The sequence below is a fragment of the Hemiscyllium ocellatum genome, chromosome 26, assembly GCF_020745735.1.
Source record: "Hemiscyllium ocellatum isolate sHemOce1 chromosome 26, sHemOce1.pat.X.cur, whole genome shotgun sequence".
In the NCBI taxonomy this organism is placed as follows: Eukaryota; Metazoa; Chordata; class Chondrichthyes; order Orectolobiformes; family Hemiscylliidae; genus Hemiscyllium; species Hemiscyllium ocellatum.
Genome location: NC_083426.1, coordinates 39,781,128 through 39,803,489, shown reverse-complemented (window position 1 = coordinate 39,803,489; position 22,362 = coordinate 39,781,128). Strand labels below are relative to the sequence as shown.

General features: G+C 39.3%; 1 protein-coding gene across 3 annotated transcripts in view; it reads left to right on the top strand.

The window, feature by feature from the left end:
• The window catches only part of LOC132828215 (zinc finger protein 76-like), a 74,052-nt gene that overhangs the window by 13,374 nt on the left and 38,316 nt on the right, over positions 1-22,362 (top strand). For all 3 annotated transcript variants that reach the window (XM_060845167.1, XM_060845169.1, XM_060845168.1), the window contains exons 2-3: positions 18,514-18,599; positions 21,060-21,140. In XM_060845167.1, coding sequence (XP_060701150.1) covers positions 18,524-18,599; positions 21,060-21,140 — 157 coding nt within the window. In that variant the 5' untranslated portion in view covers positions 18,514-18,523. The remainder of the gene's footprint in view (positions 1-18,513; positions 18,600-21,059; positions 21,141-22,362) is intronic.

Here is a 22,362-nt window from a genome sequence, read left to right as displayed (position 1 = left end):
AAAATAAGAAAGGGATGATTACCTTATCGGGACTGCACCCCCCACCCCCCCCACCACCCCCAGCAATAGTCAACAGGAAATTGAGACACAAATTTGTAAGGAGATCTCACTTGCCTGTAAGAATAATAGGGTGAATTTGGTTTTGGTGAGGGAACATAGAAACTTTCCGAACATAGACTGGGACTGCCAGTGTTAATGGCTTAGATGGAGAGGAATTTAAGTGTGTGCAAGAAAATTTTCTGATTTCAGTATGTGGATGTACCAATTGGAGAAGATGCAAAACCTGATGTACCTTTGGGAAATAAGGCAGGGCAAGTGACTGAGGTGTCAGTGGGGAAGCTCTTTGGGGCCAGTGACCATAATTCTATTAGTTTTAAAATAGTGATGGAAAAGGATAGCCAGATCTAAAAGTTAAAGTTCTTTATTGGAGAAAGGCCAATTTTGACAGTATTAGGCAAGAACTTTCAAAGGTTCACTGGGGGCAGTTGTTCACAGGTAAAGGGATAGTTGGAAAATGGGAAGCTTTTAAAAATGAGATAATGAGAGTGTGGAGACGGTATATTCCTGTTAGGCTGAAAGGCAAGGCTGGTAGGTACAGGGAATGCTGGATGACTAGAGAAATTAATGTTTTAGTTAAGAATAAGAAGGAAGCATATGTCAGGTGTAGACAGACAGCAGAAATCGAGTGACTCCCTAGAAAAGCATAAAATCTGCAAAAAGAGGAAGAGGAACACCTATACAAGGTATTCGCCAAAAACGGATACCCACGCAACTTTATCACCAGATGCCTAAGAGATAGACCACGGAACGAGGACATGCCACAACCAAAAGGACTAGCCACACTACCATACGTCAGGAGCGTCTCAGAACTGACAGCCAGACTACTGCGACCCCTAGGACTCATAACAGCACACAAGCCAACATCCACACTCAGACAACAACTCACTAGAACAAAGGACCCAATAGCCAGCACGAGCCAAACTAATGTAGTTTATAAAATACCATGCAAGGACTACACAAAACACTATATAGGACAAACAGGAAGACAGCTAACAATCCGCATCCATGAACATCAGCTAGCCACAAAACGACACGACCAGCTATCCCTAGTAGCCATACACTCAGACAACCAGGAACATGAATTTGACTGGGAAAACACTACCATCATAGGACAAGCCAGACAGAGAACAGCCAGGGAATTCCTAGAGGCATGGCATTCATCCACAAACTCCATTAACAGACACATGGACCTGGACCCAATATACAAACCATGACAGCTGAAACTGACACCCAGAAGCGGCAAGAACATCCATCAACAGACACATCGACCTGGACCCCACATACAAACTACTACAGCTGAAACTGACACCCGGAAGCGGCAAGAACAAACCACTATAAATACCGGAAGAAACATCAAAGCAGCGCTTCACAGGAGGCTCCAATAGCACTGATGATGTTCCCTAGCCAGGGAACGAAACGTTTGCAGCAAAAACTTCCAGCTCGGCGAACAGAACCACAATAAAATCAGAATGAATATACTTTGGAGGGAAAAAAGGGGACATGAAATAGTTTTAATAAATAGGGTTAAGGAGAATCCAGAGGGATTCTACAAATACATTAAGGACAAAAGGATAACTAGGAAGAGAAAAGGGCCCCATAAAGATCAGCAAGGCGGCCTTTGTGTGGAGCCATAGGAGATGCGGAAGATACTAAACTAGTATTTTGCATCAGTGTTTACTGTGGAGAAGGATATGGAGGATAGAGAATGTGGGGAAATAAATAGCAACATCTTGAAAAATGTCCATATTACTGAGGAGGTGATGCTGGATGTCTTAAAATGCAGAAAGATGGATAAATCCCCAGGACCTGATCAGGTGTGACCTAGAACACTGTGGGAAGCTAGGGAAGAGATTGCTGGGTGCCTTGCTGAGATATTTGTATCATCGATAGTCACAGGTGAGGTGCCAGAAGACTGGAGGTTGGCTAACATGGTGCCATTATTTAAGAAAGGTGGTAAGGACAAGCGAAGGAACTATAGACCAGTGAGTCTGACGTCAGTGGTGGATAAGTTATTGGAGGGAATCCTGATGGACAGGATTTACATGTATTTGGAAAGGCAAAAACTGATTAGGGATAATCAACATGGCTTTCTGCATGGCAAGTCCTGTCTCATGAACTTGAAGAAGTAATATATCTCTATGACTCTATGTCAAAGATAATTAGGTGGCTAACCCTGGAAACTATTTTGGTCCCCATCTCCTTCAACTCTTCCAAGACAGGAAATGAGACAGTTGTATTCTTAATTAAGGTAGTTGAAATTGTCAAAATACAATTGCTAACCAATCTACCATGGGAAACCTTGTTGAATGCCTTTCTGAAGTCCACAAAAAGCACATCCATCCCTCTGCACGAATCAATCCTCTTTTTGACTTCTTCAAGAAGGCAGAGAGGCAGAATGGCTGAGGAGAGGCAGATGGAGTTTAATTCAGATAAATGCGAGGTGCTGCATTTTGGGAAAGCAAATCTTAGCAGGACTTATACACTTAATGGTAAGGTCCTCGGGAGTGTTGCTGAACAAAGAGACCTTGGAGTGCAGGTTCATAGCTCCTTGAAAGTGGAGTCGCAGGTAGAAAGGATAGTGAAGAAGGCGTTTGGTATGCTTTCCTTTATTGGTCAGAGTACTGAATACAGGAGTTGGGAGGTCATGTTGCGGCTGTACAGGACATTGATTAGGCCACTATTGGAATATTGTGTGCAATTCTGGTTTCCTTCCTATCGAAAAGATGTTGTGAAACTTGAAAGGGTTCAGAAAAGATTTACAAGGATGTTGTCAGGGTTGGAGGATCTGAGCTACAGGGAGAGGCTGAACTGGCTGGGGCTGTTTTCCCTGGAACGTCGGAGGCTGAGGGGTGACCTTATAGAGGTTGACAAAATTATGAGGGGCATGGATAGGATAAATAGACAAAGGCTTTGCCTGGAATTGGGGAGTCCAGAACTAGAGGGCATAGGTTTAGGGTGAGAGGGGAAAGATATAAAAGAGACCTAAGGGGCAACGTTTTCACGCAGAGGGTGGTACGTGTATGGAATGAGCTGCCAGAGGATGTGGTGGAGGCTGGTACAATTGCAACATTTAAGAGGCATTTGGATGGGTATATGAATAGTAAGGCTTTGAAAGAGGGATATGGGCCGGGTGCTGGCAGGTGGGACTAGATTGGGTTGGGATATCTGGTCGGCATGGACGGGTTGAACCGAAGGGTCTGTTTCCATGCTGTACATCTCTATGACTCTATAACTAGCCATTTGGTTATAGAGCTGGCTTGAAAGTAGAAGACAGAGAGTGGTGGTGGCAGGTTGCTTTTCAGATTGTAAGCCTGTCACCAGTGGTGTGCTACAAGGATCGGTACTGGGTCCACTGTTTTCGTCATCTTTAAAAATGATTTTGATGTGAACATAGGAGGTTTGGTTAGTAATTTTGCAGATTACACCAAAATTGGTGGTGTCGTCAACATCAAAGAAGGTTACATCGGAGTACAATAGGATCTTGATTAGATTGGCCGGTGGGCTGAGGAGTGGCAGATGGAGTTTAATTTAGATAAATGTGAGGTGCTGCATTTTGGAAAGGCACATTGGGGCAGAACTTATACACTTTAAGGTAAAGTTCTGGGATTGTTGCTGAACAAAGAGACTTTGGAGTGCAAGTTCAAAGTTCTGTGAAAATGGAGTCACAGGTAGATAGGATAGTGAAGAAGGCGTTTGGTATGCTTGCCTTTACTGGTCAGAGCATTGAGTACAGGAGTTGGGGAGGTCATATTGCGGCTATACAGGATATTGGTTAGGCCACTTTTGGAATATTGCGTGTAATTCTAGTATCCCTGCTATAGGAAGGATGTCTGGACGGCATGGACACTTTGGATAGTAGGGCCTGTTCCATGCTGTATATCTCTATGACTCTATGTCAAAGATAATTAGGTGGCCAACTCTGGAAACTATTTTGGTCCCCTCCTCCTTCCACTCTTCCAAGACAGGAAATGAGACAGTTGTATTCTTAATTAAGTTAGTCCAAATTGTCAAAATACAGTGCTTGGAAGGTTGCACAATCCGTTGTCTCATTTGTTAGAAACAAACTGAAAAGTACAATGGGCTGCAAATTTCTGCTTCGGAGCATCATAGAGGTAGGTTTGCTGTTAACTATTGAGTGATAAGTTTCTGAAATTTAAAGTTGATTGCGATTGGTAAACAGGGTCTTTGGGACTTCATTGAAGGGCAAAAAATTGTGTTTCCTTTGTCAAAATGAAGGATTCTGAAATTATCAGCAAGAAGTTAAGAAGGCAATAATTTTCTTTTTTGTCTTTCATGACTGTGGAAATCACTGGCTGTGCCAGTATTTATTGCCAGTCCCTAGTTGCCTTTTAGAAGGTACTGGTGAGCCGCCTTCTCAAACCACTACAGTCCATTTGCTATAGTTAGATCCACAGTACTGTTAGAGAGGGCGTTCCAGAACTTTGACCCAGTGACACTGAAGGAATGGTTATATATTTCCAAGTCAGGATGGTGAATGGCTTGGAAGGGAAGTTTCAGGTGGTGTTCAAGTGTACCTGCTGCTCTTGTTCTTCTAGATGGTGGTAATCATGGGTTTGCAAGATGCTGTCTAAGGAGCCTTGGTCAGTTTCTACAGTGCACTTTGTAGATTGCATTCTCGGCTACTACTGTGTACTAATAATATTGGCACTGCACGCTTTTGGATATGGTACAGTCAAGTGCACTACTTTGTCTTGGGTGTTGACAATGTTCTTGAATGTTTTGTAATTGTATACATCCAAGCAAGTGGGGAGTATTATATCACATGCCTGATTTGAGTCTTCAAGTTTATTGATGAAGCAGATGGTTAAGTCTATGACATCACCCGTTGTAGTGCAATGGAAATGTTCCTACCCCTGGACCAGGAGTCCCAGGTTAATGTCCCATTTGCTCTGGAGGTGTGTAATAACATCTCTGAGCAGGTTGATTAGAAAACACCTACCCTGAGAAACTAGAGAGCTTGTATGGTGCAGTGGTCACATTCGTACCTCTGAGACAGGAGGTCAGATTCAAGTCCCAACCATACCAGAAATATGTATTAACTTCTCTGAAAGGATTCATTAAAATTATCTGGGGCTCTTGTGACAAAGTGAGAGTGTCCTTGACTCTGAACCAGGAGGCTGAGGTTCCAGTTACACCTACTCCAGAAATGTGTAAAAAATATTGTTGAACAGGTTGATTAGAAAACATGTAATCTGAGGAACTCTTGTGGAGATGTCCTGAAGTTGTGATGATGAAACTTCAACAACCACAAAATTTTTTGTGTGCCAGTCATGACTCCAACCAGCAGTGAGTTTTCCCCCCAATTCCTATTGACTCTAGTTTTGCTAGGGTTCCTTGATACCACCCGTGGTCAGATGGGACCTTCATGTCTAGGGCAGTCACTATCACTTCAGCCCTGGAATTCAGTCTTTTATCCATGATCAAACCAAGGCTGTAATGAGGTCAGGAGCTGAGTAGCCCTGGCAGAACCCAAACTGGGCATTACTGAGCAGCTGCTGCTTGATAGCACTGTTGATGTCACCTTTCATCACTTTACCGATGACTGAGAATAGAACGATGGGGCAGTAATTGACCTGCTTGCATTTGCCCTGATTTTCATGGAAGGACATAGCAAGAAAGTTTTCTACATTGTCAGGCTGTTGCCGGTGTTGTAGCTGCATGGAAACAGCTTGGCTGGGATGTGGCAAATTATGGAGAACTAGTCTTCTTTACTATTGCTGCAGTGTTGTCAGGGACCGCAGCCTTTACAATATCCAGTGCTTTCAGTCATTTGTTGATATCCCATGGAATGAATCAAATTGACTGTAAAATGTTCCTGGTGACTGGGGAGTCCATAACCAGAGGTCACAGTTTGAGGATACGGGATAGGCAAGCTAGGATGGAGATGAAGAGAAATTTCTCTGCCAAGAGAATAACAAGCCTGTGGAATTTTCAGTCACGGAAAGCAGTTGAGGTCAATGCATTGAATGCTTTCAGAAAGGAATTAAATATCGAATAGAATGGAATCCCAATAGTGTGGAAACAGGCCCTTCAGCCCAACAGGTCCACACCGACCCTCCGAAGAGTCACCCACCCAGACCCATTCCCCTACTACTCTACATTTACCCCAGACTCCTAACCTACACATCTCTGAACACGCTGGGCAATTTAGCATGGCCAGTTCACCTAACCTGCACATCTTATAGAGTATGGGAGGAAACCGGAGCACCGGGAGCAAACCCACACAGACAAGGGGAGAATATGCAAACTCCACACAGACATACTAATATACAATATACAGTGGAAAATACATTATTATAATAAATATTACAACATATTAATTTATAACATTACCAATATTGAGTAGATAAAGGATTAGTTGCCTGACAGAAAGTAGGGAGGAAGGATAAATGGATCATTTTCAGATTGACAAGTTGCAACCATATGGATCAGTGTTGAGGCCTCAACTATTTGCAATCATTATCAGTTATATTAGCGCCTCGACATACGAACGACCCCGTTCACGAACAAATCGGTTTACGAGCAGGATTGTACGTAAAATTTTGCTTCAACGTATGTACGAAATTCAGGGTACGAATGAAGGTACGAACTCAAAGAGCCCGTGTGCGACCACGTGGTTTCATTGTCCTGCTTTGCTACGCGCTTGTTGAACTCAAAAGCTCTCGGGCCCCGCGTGATCTCATTCAGTTCGTCTTTGGCGCGTTCGTGAACCTGGTCCTGGAACGGATTCAGTTTGTAAGTAAGTCGAGGCGCTACTGTACTTGGATGAAAGGACTAAACGTATGTTGGCAAAATTTGCCAATGGCTTCAAGATATTTGAGAAAGCACATTGTCAATAAATGGATATAAATGAGTGGTCAGAAGTTTGGTAAATTAATTATAATGTGGGAATTTGTGAATTTGTTCAGTTTGTGAGATGGGATAGAAAATCAGTACTGGCGGCCCCTGGGTTGCGAACAGGTTCCATTGTGGAGTCAGTTTGCAAGTCGATTTGTGTGCAAGTCAGAACGCAATGTAAAGAACTGTTCACGTATCGGGTCTTTAAAGTTACATTCCCGTGTGGGATTGTATTTGTAAGTACAAGTGTTTGTGAGTCAAACACTTATAAATCAGGGATACTCTCTATGTTATTTAAATAGGTAAGGGTTGCCAAACTCTGTGTTAGAGTAATCCAGCAAGGAATTAGGAAGGCAAATAAAAATTTTAATTCATTCGTGGGACATGGGTCGCTGGCTGAACCAGCATTTATTGCCCATTCCTAGTGGCCCTTGAGAAGGCAGTAGTGAGCTGCCTTCCTGAACTGCTGAAGGCCATGTGCAAATTGATTGTTGTCATTTCTTAAAAATGTACAAAATCCCAAGAAGATTTCATAGGGTGGATGCCGGCAGGATATTTCTTCTTTTTGGGAAAAGTGGAGGTAGTGGGCACAGTTTAACCATAAGTGATCTTCATTTTAAACAGATGAGGTTTTATCTGAGGGTCATTAATCTACGGAATGCTCTTGCGCAGAAGAGAAGTTGTGTTGTAGGACCTATTCAGGATTGAGTTAGATCTTTGATAGACAGGAGAGTTCAGGGTTAGGTAGCAGACAGGAAAGTGGAACTGAGGCCACAATCAGATCACCGTGATCCTATCGAACAGCAGAGCAGGCTCAAGGGGATGGAATGACCTCCTCCGAAGATCTGTCTATCTTACCTGCTGAGTATTTTACTGCTTTCACATGATACCTTTATTGTCTCTCTTTGTTGCAAGATGGAAGCAGAAAATAGCAGGCCAATTTTTTGTTGATTTTGAATACATTATAAAATGAATCTGACAATTGATTTGTTTTATTCACCCAAAATATGTAAGATTAAATTCATCATTGAGTTTAACAAGCACTCGATAGCCAGTGCTTCGTTAGGAAAGCCAAATACAGAGATGCTTCAGCTATTACCCTTGTAGCATAAGGGTGTAGCTACCAGAATTAGCAGGAGGGAGAAGTGTATTTTTCACCTACTGATTCATGATAGCATGACTGTATTTTCAAATAAATCAAATAGAAATACTATTACATTGTCATTCCAGATTTTTTCAATATCCATTCTATTCGAAGGTTTCTTTCCAATTGTTTAAAAAAAATGTGATTAGAAAACTTTAGTGTGTGGCAATTAACCACCTTAAGGCTTGGGTAAGAATTGCAAACATAGATCAACACAGCCATACAGGCCCTTCAACCTTCGATGTTGCACCGACCTGTGAAATTGATCTGAAGCCCGTCTAAACTACACCATTCCATTATCATCCATAAATTTATCCAATGATCATTTAAGTGCCCTTAAAGTTGGCAAGTCTACTCCTGTTGCAGGCATGCTCCTTCTACTCTCTGAATCAAGAAGCTACCTCTGACACCTGTCCTATATCTATCACCCTTCAATTTAAAGCTATGTCCCTCGTGCTAGCCATCACCATCTGAGGAAAAAGGCTCTCACTGTCCACCCTATCTAATCCTCTCATGATCTTGTATGCTTCTATTAAGTCACCTCTTAACCACCTTCTGTTTCACGAAAACTGCCTCAAGTCCTTCAGTCTTTCCTCACAAGACCTTCCCTCCATACCAGGCAACATCCTGGTAAATATCCTCTGAACTCTTTCCAATGCTTCCACATTCTTCCTATAATGTAGCGACCAGAACTGTATGCAATACTCCAAGTGCAGCCACACCAGAGTTTTGTACAGTTGCAACATAACATCATGGCTCCAAAACTCAATCTCTCTACCAATAAAAGCTAACACGCCGTATGCCTTCTTAACAACCCTGTTAACCAGGGTGGCAATTTTCAGGGATCTATGCATGTGGACACCAAGATCTCTCTGCTCATCCATACTACCAAGAATCTTACCATTAGCCCAGTTCTCTGTATTCCTGTTACTCCTTCCAAAGCGAGTCACTTCACACTTTTCTGCATTAAACTCCATTTGCTACCTCAGCCCAGCTCTGCAGCTTATCTACGTCCCTCTGTAACCTGCAACATCCTTCTGCACTGTCCACAACTCCACCAACCTTAGTGTCATCTGCAAATTTACTCATCCATCCTTCTACGCCATCATCCAGGTCGCTAATAAAAATGATAAACAGCAGTGGCCCCAAAACAGCTCCTTGTAGTACACCACTAGTAACTGAACTCCAGGATGAACATTTCCCATCAGCCACCACCCTCTGTCTTCTTTCAGCTAAACAACTTCTGATCTGAACTGCTAAATCACTCTCAATCCCAATGTCTCCAGATTTTCTGCAATAACCTGCCATGGGAACCGTAACAAACGCTTGAAATAATTGATACTCAAATGGACAAAAGGAATTGAAAATGATCAATTTGTTCTTTGGCATTTGAACTTTTGAAATATTCTATCAAAATAGACATTTTTGTTTAACTGAAATTCTAATTTGTGGGAACATCTTATTTCAAAATTCAGCCTAAACCATGCCTTATGTATTGACCGGCATTCAACAGTATTGCTTTTCAGCAATGTTCGGGCTGACAAATACAACTGCTATGACTCCCAACAGAATACTATACAGTATCATCAACAAGCTAGCCTTTGTGCTCAAAAACATGCTTTCAATCATTTTTCCCATCAGTAAATTTCAAAATTAACTGCAGGACATCCTCCTCATAAAATTCTGACTTTTATATCCAAGTTAGATATGAAAATAAATTAAAATTGCAAATGTACATCTAGTTGGCTGTTTCTAGATCAAAATTATGCACCAACTTCCAGAATAAATTTCTATAATGTTTCATTATTTGTCAGGATGGAATTCACATCCACATATAATGAATGTAATCATCTATATTACTATCCATCTATAATGTTTTCTTTTAAGATTGATGTTTTACTCCTGTATTCACCTAAATTATTACATGCGACATTTAGACTATTTTAGTTTTTCAACGGTTTCAGTACAAGCTTTATATTTTTAATATTAAATGATTACCAGAGCATTAACCGATTCTCTAGATTACTCGTCTACTGATGTCACAATTCAACAAACTTCTCCTTTACATTTTGATGCATCGAAGTTGAAACGTTTGTGTAAAATGATAAACTGTGTTTTTGGTATTTTGGAACTTTACTGTCTCAATAAGCATCACCTCCGAGCAGCTGAGGAAAACTTGCCCTGTGTGAACCAGAGATAAGTAACAAAAATTATTGCAGTCCTAACATGAGCAGAGAGGCAGCCTTTTTGATCCTGGTGCAGTTGAGACTTCACTAAAATAAAATGAAAGTGGATCTTTGGGATGATTCAGGGAATTACAGCATAGATCTGTTCCAGACAGTTTGTGCTTCACATGTGTCTTCTCAATTCGACATCATCAAACTCCATTTGCATATCTTTCCATTCCTCTTTTCTAGCTTATCTAGCTTTCCCTAAAAGTCTACACAAATTTCACATTTTAACCACTTTCCTGAAAGACAAAGTTTCTCCTGATTTCTCTATTAGTCTTATAAGTGACCATCTTCTCATTGCAACAACTAGCTTTGAACACCCTCTTAATTGGAAATATGATGTGAATATGATTACACTGAAGTTGTAGAGGAGGTTTACAAGTCTATTCTGAAGAAGTGTCTGGACTCAAAACATTCACTCTATTTCTCTCCACAGATGCTGTCAGACCTGCTGAGTTTCTCCACCAATTTCCATATTTGTTTCAGCTTTCCTGCATCCACAGTTCTTTGTTTTATTTACAAGGAGATTTTCTTTCTAGCTATTCTCTTTTCTATTTGGTTAGCACTGTTGCCTTACAGCACCAGGGTCCCAGGTTCGATTCCAGCTTCGGATGACTGTCTGTGTAGAGTTTGCATGTTCCCCCTGTGTCTGCGTGGGTTTCCTCCGGGTGCTTCAGTTTCCTCCCGCAGTCCAAAGATGTGCAGGTCAGGTGAATTGGCCATGCTAAATTGCCCGTAGTGTTAGATGCATTAGTCAGAAGGAAATGGGTCTCGATGGGTTACTCTTCGGAGGGTCGTTGTGGACTGGTTAGGCCGAAGAGCCTGTTTCCACACTTTAGGGAATTTAATCTAATCTAATCATTTTCTTTCTTCTAAACTTGTTGACTCAATGCTGAAGTTCTATGAGCTAAGTAGTGAATGTGGGTACAGTTACAATGTTCAAACGAAATTTAGATAAATACATGAATAAGACATGTTTGGAGGGATACAGGCCAACAGCAAGGCAGAGTTTAGTTTAGTTTGGGAATATGGTTGGATTCTACAAAAGGTCCTCCAGTTTATTATCTCTGTAGCCAGTTGTCTTGTGATGTAATGTCGTGAGTGGGTTTGCCACGTTGACAAGCTCAATTTTCATTTGTATCTGTCTTTCACATGTATACACACACTTTCCAACAAAGTTCACTAGATACTGTATTAGTTATGTGTGGATCTTTGGCTGATATGTCTCCTTAGCTTGGGAATAACATGAGTCCAGTAGTACAAGCCTCATTGTTCTCTTGACATCAGGTTTTTTATTGTCAGGACATCTTTAGGGTTAAACAGGAATCTTTATGGACTGTGTAATTGAATAATATGTTTATGGCGCATTTACTAGCACAGTTTTGGGAAATTCCAATCTGCCCATGCTTGGCCTTTTTGAAAGTATTCATGAAAGTGTAATTTTTATAGTCGTAGCAACCTTATACAACTAAATTAAACAATTTTTGAAATTGCGATTCTTTACATCAGCTTCTTTTGATTTGCAATTTTTACTGTAATTTTCTCCCCCATAATAAATGGAAACATTTTGTTCCCTTGAAGTCTTTTTATTCTTTCAATTAATGACTCCTGGCCCCACTAGCCATTTTGCTATGAAATAAATCTACCCCTCTTTAACTGAAACTGGTTCTGAACGTTTGTTTTTGAATCATTTGAGTCTTAGAACTCTGCTGATTATCTAATCATAAGCATGACTAGATCAATTGTCGAAGTAACATTAAATGGAGACCCACTGTTGCAAGATAAGTTATCTCTTCTGTAAAGCTGGCAGCCAGTAATGTCTGGGCATGATTATTTGTCTGAGTCAAAGGCAGATTTAATGAATGTAATCATCTATATTAATATCCATCTATAATGTTTCTTTATAGATTGATGTTTTACTCCTGTGTTCACCTAAAATATTGCATGCGGCATTTAGACTATTTTAGTTTTTTAATGGTTTCAGTGCAAGCTTTATGTTTTTAACATTAAGTGATTATTTAATTCAAAACATGGATGTAAGAGTTTAAATAGATGCTACCAAAACAAACGAGGTTACCTGAGAAAGCATTGATGTTGTCTCATGCCTGTAGTAGTGAAAATATAATTAGTGGTGGTTTTACTGAATACTTTCAGATAAGAGTTTGTGTTTAAAAGTGCAGAGATATTTTAAATAAATGGAATTTAATACTTCAACTGTATTTTCTTTCCTTTTTGCAAGTGGAATAAAAATATTGGTGCATATTACATTAATGATATTTACTTCAAATAAAGAAAACATTGAACAACATGTGTAAATATTGTTTAATAAGAGGAAAATAGGGGATGCACAACTCCAAATGTGGCTCCAGTTTATTCAGATGTATTATTGGTGCATCTTAATTGTCACACATTCTTATGTGCCATATTATTGGTGATACATCATTCAGCAAAGTATTATGTAGGATGATGAAGAATGAAGCAGAACACCAAATTGATCTGACGTTAATTACCTGGTACTGTGTATAAAATGTTCTTTGATGTACATTTTTCCTTTTTATGTCAATTAAAGTTCATTTTGAGAATTTCACAGAGGAGAATGATTGTGAGCTGAGTGTTGGATGTTAACACATTCAGATGAATAATTTTTTTTTCTCTGTTACGAGGTTGAGTCAGAGTCATGCAGCAAGGAAACCGACCTTTCAGTCTAACCAGTCCATGCTGACCATGTTCCCAAACTAAACTAGTCCCACCTGCCTGCAATTAGCCCAAATTCGTCCAAACCTTTCCTATTCATGTATTTATCTAAATTTCTTTTAAACATTGTAACTGAACCCACATCCACCACTTCCTCTGGAAGTTCATTCCACAAACCACTCAGTGTTTTAAAAAAAATGCCCCCATGTCTTTTTTAAATATTTCTCCTCCCACATTAAAAAATATGCCCCTTAGTCTTGAAATCCCCCACCCTAGGGAAAAGACAGCTGTCATTTATTTTATCTATACCTCATATGATTTTGTAAACCTTTATAAGATCACCCCTCAACCTCCTGTGCTCCAGTGAAAAAAGGGCCCAAGCCTCTCCTTACATATATTCTTAACAATTGTTATGAGTTAATACCTTAATTAAAATAAGTAAATAATGTTATATGATGCTGTTAGGCAAATGTCACATACTAACATACATTAACATTTGAAGGATTTATCTACTGTCTGTTATCATGCACAGATAAAATTGGTCCCATTATTGGTACTTGCCTTCTGTTTTCACCTCAGTGATTTAGTTTAGTACACCATAACTTTCACAATGGTTTTCCTGGAGGCTGAGGGGTGACCTCCTAGAGGTTTATAGAATCATGAGGAGCATGGATAGGGTGAAAAGCTAATATCTTTTTCCTAGGCAGCAGGAGTCCAAAACTAGAGGGATTAGGTTTGAGATGAGAGGGGAAAGATTTAAAAAGGATCTGAGCGATAAGGTTTTCATGCCGAGGGTGGTGCATATATGGAACAAGCTGCCAGAGGATGTGGTGAAGGGCAGATACAATTATAACATTTAAGAAGCATACCTACAAATAAGAAGGGTTTAGAGGGATACAGCTCAAATGTTAGCAAATGGAACGAGGTCAGATTGGGATGCCTGTTCAGCTCAGATGAATTGATAGAAGGGTCTGTTTCCATGCTGTATGACTCTATGACTATTATAATCTTATTGGAAGCAATATTTAAATAGCTGCTAAGTATACTTGTACAAACTGCAATTACGTATCAATTTGAAATCAGAATAAAACATTTACAAATGCTTATATGTAGAATATTAATTAAAAGTTGTTGAGGGACATTGAGTTCTATTACAGCATTTGTCCTATGGTAGGAGAGGGAGGACTTCGGTTCTGAGCTCCCTATACTGAAGCCAGACTCCCAGGTAAAGGATGTAATTGGTCCAAATTGAAACATACTTCAAAACTTAAATCCAAATTGTTAATCAAGTATAAATCAATTATCCAGCAGATAAGAATATTCCAAGTTACATGAACAACTTATGTGAGGTTGGTGGATGCACTCTCCCACAACTCCATGGGTCACAACATGAAATAAAAGTATTTTTTCTGGTTACCAAGATGACTAATTAAATATTTATCTGTATCAGGTTTTAAACAATAAGAATTTATCAACCGAGTTTCTTAATGAACACAATTATGTATTTGGAATCAAAATAAAACGTATTCAATACTTGGTTAACATACACAGTCAGTAATATAGAAATAGAAATGTTTATCCCTCTAAATATCCCTAAAATATATACATATGCGCACACAAATATATCATCTCTCTCTCTCTCTCTCTCTCTCTCCATCTCTCTCTTCCCCCTCCGCCACCTCCCTCCCCAAAAATAAATTTTAAATTTTTCTCTGCCGAGATTAACTTTTGGAACAAACGGTGTTTTAGCCAATATGTTATTCTTGAAGGCAAAAGGATAAAGTGTAGGGAATATTTCAGAGTCCTTTGCTTGCTATTCTATCTTGTGTGGTCTTCATCATTCATGCTGTGACATCTTGCAGACCCAGCTTGCTTTGCTCAAGACATACAATTTTGAGATGTTTGTTCAATCAATCTATCAACAGAGCAAGTACATTTCACACTGAACTCATCATGAGGGCTTTCTTTTTAGAAATGGAATAGATCAGCTTTCTTCCAACTTAGTTTTTTCTTAAATGCTTCCATCCAATTGAACCAGATGAAATAAGAACCTCTCCAATTGAGTAATTGTTCAAAACAACAAAGCAACTAGTTATCACTAGCTGTGTAACTTAACAAAAAACCCTATAGAAAAAAATGTCAACATTTGTCAACAGTAGCCTTCCAATGATCTCATTTAAAGGAATCACTCCAGGCATTCCACAAAACTTGGAATAAATGTATTTTCTTCACAATCCTTCCAAATTTAAGTCCTCCAAGAATATTAAATATAAAGTGTCTTCATAATATTATTATTTTTACTGACTCTAGTATTACTGCTGACAGCTTACAACAAATGTGGGTGTTATTTAATTTAAAAATCTTAATAGGCTTGAGGATTATATTTCTACTGTTAGAGTCAAGTGCAGTTTTGAGATAATGTAAATTGGCATCTGTTTGATTAATTCTTGTGCTGGACATTATATCTTGTCAAAACATAACCTAGCAGTAATTCCATGGAAAGGTAATTAACCAGTTGGCCGTGTAAATCTCAGTTGACGTTGGAATTTATTTTATAAAGGTTTCTAGAATGCGAGTGTTTCTGGCATGCCAGAATGCCAGAATGTATTGCCTATCCCTAACAAACCTTGCGAATATGGTGGTGAGCCTCCACTGTGGAGTGCAACAAGCCAAGTGTCGGTACACCTACAATATTGTTAAGGAGGGAGTTCCAAGATTTTAACTTAGCAACAATGATGGAATGGTTTCTAAGTTATAATACATTGCAGGTGTTGATGTTCCCAAGATGTTCTTTTGTTTACTTTCCAGCTGGTAGAGTCCACACATTTGGAAGACACAGGAGCCTTGGCAAAATACTGCAATGTACACTTAGCAGTGGAATCCTCTATGCCCTCTGTTTCTGTGAAGTTCACCAAGTTGCCTTATTTCCCTGTCCCTGTACTGGCTGTAATCAGACTCGTGCCTACTAACTTATCTGTGTATATCCTAACTCTGTACCAGCCTTTAAGTTACTTGAAGTGCTAGTATCTGAGCTGCTACCTGCAAATGTTAGGTTAAGTGACAGTGCTTCTTCTTCCAGATTATCGCCTTCTAATTGCCCTCAACTTTCTTCCAGAGGGATTGAGTCAGCAATTCTTGATCATGTAAAGCTCAAAAGTATAAGAAACTTTGGATAGGAAGAAAATGAGAATACCATGGTCATTTCATTTCATGACACCTTTCAGAGTAACAGTTAAAAGTTGGGGAAGAAATTGCATAAAGCAGCAAGACTATTATGCAGGATGGCCTCTGCTGGACTGGATAACGTTGGCTCCATAGTTGTACATGTTTGTCCGGACCACCACCTCCAGTAGCACTGAAAGGATGGAGGTATGCTGGTCCATCTCCAGACTCCTGGCTTTCTGTTCTGTTGTATGCCACATGCTGCTAGAGTCATAGAGATATATAGCATGGAAACAGCCCCTTCGGTCCAACTTGTCAGTGCCAACTGGAAATCCTGAATAAATCTAGTCCCATTTGCCAGCATTTGGTCCAATATCCCTCTAAACCCTTCCTAATCATGTACCCATCCAGATGCCTTTTAAATGTTGTAATTGTACCAGGCTCCACCACTTCCTCTGGCAGCTCATTCCATACATGGATCACCCTCTCTATGAAAAGGTTGGCCCTTAGGCCCCTTTTAAATCTTTCCTTCTCACCTTAAACCTACGCTTTCTAGTTTTGGACTCCCCCACCCTGAGGAAAAGACCTTGTCTATTTACCCTGTCCATATTCATCATGATTGTACAAACCTCTATGAAGTCACCCCTCGGCCTCCAATGCTCCAGAGAAAATAGCCCCAGTCCAGTCAGCCTCTTCCTATAGTTCAAACCCTCCAACCCTGGCAACATCTGTATAAACCTTTTCTAAAGCCTTTCAAGTTTTAACTACATCCTTCCTAATGCAGGGAGACCAGAACTGCATGTAGTATTCCTGTCATAGCCTAACCAAAGTCCTGTACAGCCACAACATGACCTCCCAACTCCAGTACTCAGTGAGATTGCCCTTAATTAACTATAAGTCACTGTCTGCCAAAAATGATTAGATAGAGCTTTGTGAAAGCAGTGAGTGGTGTGTCTGTGACTAACATGCTTCACCAGTGTATGTGGATAGAATGTAGAATAAGGATACTGGGGAGTGAATGGTAAGTGTCATTGTGTGATGGGAATTTGTGATGGGAGTCTGGTGCATCAATCAGCGCAAGAGATAATAGGCATGGCACTAGATTTTTCATGTCAGGCTTAGGAAATGCACATTGAGCCATTTCCCGGCTATAGAAACTGAGCCCATCACCTCTGCTACATCCATCAAATTTGTACCTTTGGTGATGTGAGTAAGCAGTGTCAGAAGAATATGTGCGCTAAGGCAAATTGGTTCAAAGGCTTTCTTCAGCTGGCTGGGACATGGGTCCAGCTGTCCACATTGTTCTTGTGTCCCTTTACTGTTTCCCCTTTGTGCAGTTACATATTCCCACGCCTCTCCCATGAACTTTGCTGAGCCACTCACCAGGTATCCATTACGGATAATCCTCAGGAGCCACATACTCTATTAGAAACAGGAAATCATTGAAATATACGTGAAAAATCTGACAATATAATGAGCTGCCATTCAAAAACTCCAGACCCAATGGAAAATGATACCTGGTCATAGAGTTGTAAAAACAAGCATCTATTTAATGTTTACATGAAAAACAGGTTATTACTTAATAATCTTTTCAAATTATCAGTCAGACAGCTTACATAACCGCCTTCTGAGATAAATAGTTCATTAGCTTTTGAAAATCAACCGAGCATTCATAGGACTCAACTATCAAAGTGAACCTTTATAACTTCAAACAATGGAGCCACTGAAACTAGAAGAACAAATTACTCAGTTTTTTTAAGTTACACAAGATGATTTGTCTGTCAGAACAGTTCAGGAACAGATGGCTGTTTTCACTAAAACACACTGCAGATAATTTTTCACCCCCAAATTGAGAGCATTGTGAAGATTGAAATCACTTAACACTAGGATTTATAATCACTACGTTTTCTATTTTGAATGAATAGTAGTATCTTTCTTAGTGGGAAAACTACTGTAGTATGCCTCAATACTTACACAATGCTGGTCAATTCCTAGAACACGTGCATTTTACAGAAGTCCACTCCACTCCCTAGATAGTATGGGGGTGTCTGCACAATATTGAAAATCCAGATTATCCAGGCAGCTTTCCATGTCACACTTGTATCTCATTTTCAAACAGTGAGGAGATGCTCACAACTCCAGCTCATCGATCCAAAACTCAGGGTGATTGAAGTTTGCTGTTGCAGTCAGCATTTTCCAATGCATTTTGTCCAATTGTATTGCTTTACGTGGTTGAAAAATCATGCTTGCATACTTTCTTATAGTATTGTGTGAAATCTGGGGATGATTTGTTGACTGAAGACACAAAACACATGCAAGCTGTCTTCTGTAATATATGATAATAGTGTTTTGTCATTATTTTAGATTAAGCTAGATGATGGAGAGCCTGAGCCTGCAGGCAGTGACCCTTACTGATGGATCTACAGCATACATCCAACATACATTGAAAGGTGAGCACCCAAATGATAAACTGAAACTTGGGCAACATTGCAACATAGAATGTTGGGGGCGAAATGTAATTTCTCATTCCTGTGCATGGTTAATATCATTCCTCCTTGGGAGCCAGTGAGAAGAGCCTAAGCAGTTCTCCATATGTGAATCTGATGATGATTTATCCCAAATAAAGAGCTATAGATGGATACCTTGGGTAGCTTAACTATTTATAAATTGCATATGACCCAGATCATCAAACAGATGGAACTGAGGTAGGGGTGTAAAGGATATAATGGGAGAATTAACATTCGTATGTACTGGGTGGACATTTTCCAAAGTTTCATTCTCATTACATTTAATTCATGCCATTTTTTGATGAAAAATATGTAAGCATACAAAAATAGGGAGGAGGGGAACTTCAACAGTACAGTCTATCTGAGATTAGCTAAAAGACATTAAATTAAATCAATTTCAGATTCTATCTGCAGGCCTACTGAAACCCACGGGAAGTCTGTTTCTATTTTGAAATGGAAGAACACTCCAATCCTATGATTTAAATAGGATTAAAGCAACCGTTTTAACCTTTAGTTTTGGAAAATCTCCTTGAACTCCTTTACTTCATCATACTTCCTTTTATTAAAACTAAATTTTATATGATGTGCTTTGAAGTGATGTATTAAAGACATTATACCACTTCTCTATTCATTCAGTTTATTGCACCTCATGCAAACATACAATGAGTTTCAATATCAGCAAGTACCCTAGGATAATTCAGTTGTTGTTAGTTAGACTTACTATCATTTCCAAACTTCAGCTGGAATTTTGCCTTCCTTACGGTTGGTGGGAAAGGCGGCAGGAAGAACAAATATTTAAATTGGTTAGCACTAAGGTTGATCCCTACATCCTTGCTAGGCAGGTCAATAATCTAACTTCCTGATCTGCTGCCACTCAAATCCCTCACGTAATCCATTAATGACCCTTCTAGGGCTTTATCCTTACACCCTCCTGTTCCCTAACTCCCATTCTACAATCTCACTGCACTCCACTTCACAAAAATGTCACTCAAATTGTTCAGTTAATTCCTGGGAGACTGCTGAACTTCAATGCTTCTGTGTAGCCAGCAGCCTGGGTCTACAAAATGTGTGGTCTTTGATTGGCCAGCAACTTCAGGCAAGGGGGACATTGCTGTTCCAGGGAAATATTGGCTACAAAGTTTGCTGGTCACCACTAAAGTGCCAGATAGGCACTTGATCTGATGGGCTTTCCCGCTGATTGTCTTTTTTCGTTCAAAGCCTGATTCCCCACAATTCTGTGAGAATAGGGAAAAGTCATCGTGTTTTATTTTTCATGGTAATGAAGGTATAGAAATTGACTAAGCTAAATGAATAATCTAGCATCAATCTGCCAGAAGAAGAGAAAATAAATGTGTGCTTTATTGGAATGTAACCCATTGCCTTTTTCCATATCTACCTGTATTTTTTGCAGTTTTTAAAGTAATTTTTTAACAAGTATATTAGTTTGGGGAAAAAGCTGGAATCTGTTATTCAAATCACTTAGTAACCACAATATTGTTAACCCGAGACAACATGATCTTATGAAAGGGAAATTCTGATTGTCACATTTACAGTTTTTGGAGATGAAGCTAGCAAGGGGAACCACTGGATGTAGTATATGTGGATTTTCGAAAAGCATTTAGTAAAGTGAAAAGATAGATTGTTGTACAACTTAATGAGCTCATGGCAATTGTGCAACCCAGTAATGTGAAAGAGATTGGTTAAAACAGAGTATAGATATAAAGGTTACTCTAAGGTTCTCGGGCTGTTACTGCTGACCATTGATGGGGACTCAGCTATTTATAATCTACATTAATGACTTGCTGAAAGAATCAAATGTGGTGTATCAGAGTTTGCTGACAGTACAGAGCTAGATGAGAAAATGAGCTGTAAGGTGGATATAGAGTCTGCAAAGAGATAGAAAGGTTTAATGAATAAGTAAGAAAGCGGCAGATAGAGTATAATGTGAGAAAATAGGAGGTTTTTTTCTTGGATAGAAAGAATAACAAAACAGAGTTTTAAAGAAACAATTATGTTCTAGGCAAGTTTGGTGTTATTGTACAGGTAATACAAGAAGTTAATGTGTGGGTGCAGCCACCAATTATGTAGCAAATAGGATATTAGCTGTTATTGCACGCAGGTTGGAGAACAAATGTGAAGAGGTCTTGCTGCAGTTAGATTGGGCTTTGGTGAAACCATGTCTAAAATCTCACTCAAGGAAGGGTATGTCTGTTTTAGTGAAGTGAAATGAAAGTTTTTCAGTTAATTACTAGGATGAGAGTTGAAAGAGGTTTTTTAGAATGGCCCTATACTTTTTGGAGTTTGGAAGAAGAAGTGAAGTGTTTGAAATTCTGAGGGCTTCTCAGGGTAGGTGCAGAAGCTTTTTATCCTGACAATGCGTTGATTTCTGAATATATTTAACAGATGCAAAGTTGGTTGAGGGGCAAACTATTCAGCTGGAAGATGGTACGACAGCCTACATCCAACAAGTTACAATACATAAAGGTAACAATGGAAATTATAGACAGAACATCCATTAATGCTAAACATGTGTCCAAGGCATGAGTGAGAGTCAGTTTGCTCCAGAAAAATACTGTTTAATTAAAGTCTACTTTGTGCCAACCTTTGTATTTTCAGTAGAGTTGTTTCTATTACTTATAGTCCCATTTCTATGTGAAGTAATTGCCAATATGTTTGTGTTTTATTAACAAATGAATAAAGATTGTGTTTATGTTCTGAAGTCTAGCAGCGATTATCATTACAGAAGACGTTCAGTCGAGGATGTCCCAACAAAGTAATGTTGCTTTTATTAACAACATATTAATTATATCTTCAGTGATTTTTGACAAATAGATTACAGGGATAGAGCTATTTGAAGCACAAAGAGATTCAAACAGATATGTGTGTATGTTTTCCCATTCTGATGCATTTCAATCTCAGCCATTTTACTGCGGGCAAGTGTTGAACAAAGACCAAATTTTTTTCTTCCGGAAAGATAAGGCAGTCCTTGGGAGGGACACCTGAATCTGAGTGATTTTTTATGCAATTTCATACACAAGAGACCTTGTGACCAGTATCCATTCACCTATCCTTTTGTCAATGGGTAAGAAAAGATGGATGGATGGATAAATCGAAATAAAACAGCTGTTTTGAATAGAAGTCACAAAATGTAATTAGATGTTAATCTACAGTTTCATTAAAGTGAAGATTAAGGTGAACCTCTAATAATCAAAACTGAAACCGTAACATTTTAACTGGAGCATAACACATATCAGTGAAATCATGCAGTTTGTTTCAAAGTCATAATAATTAGCCTTTTCTTCAGCAAGTAGAATATAATTTAGTGTGGACAATGTAAAGCAAGAACAAAATAAACTTATATCCTGTCACTCCAGGTATATTTAACTCCTGCTATGGTATAAATGCAGAGCATGATCATAATGATAGGCTCTTTCTTCACCAAGTTTTAACAGCTAATCAACAGACATTTTGATTTACTTGTCGGTTGAACAGAAGCCAACCCAGAGAAAATTATGTGTGACTGCTTTTCTGTCTGACTTTAGTCATATGTTACAGAAAATCAAATTTGCCCACTATTGGGACTGGGGTGTGTTGGGAAAGAAAAACTGCAAGAGAGGAGAAAATAATTTCAGTGAGGTTAGAAAAAAAACTGCAACTGTTCAGGATGCACTTTTCGATCCCTTGTTTTGATTTTGTGTTTGAGTTT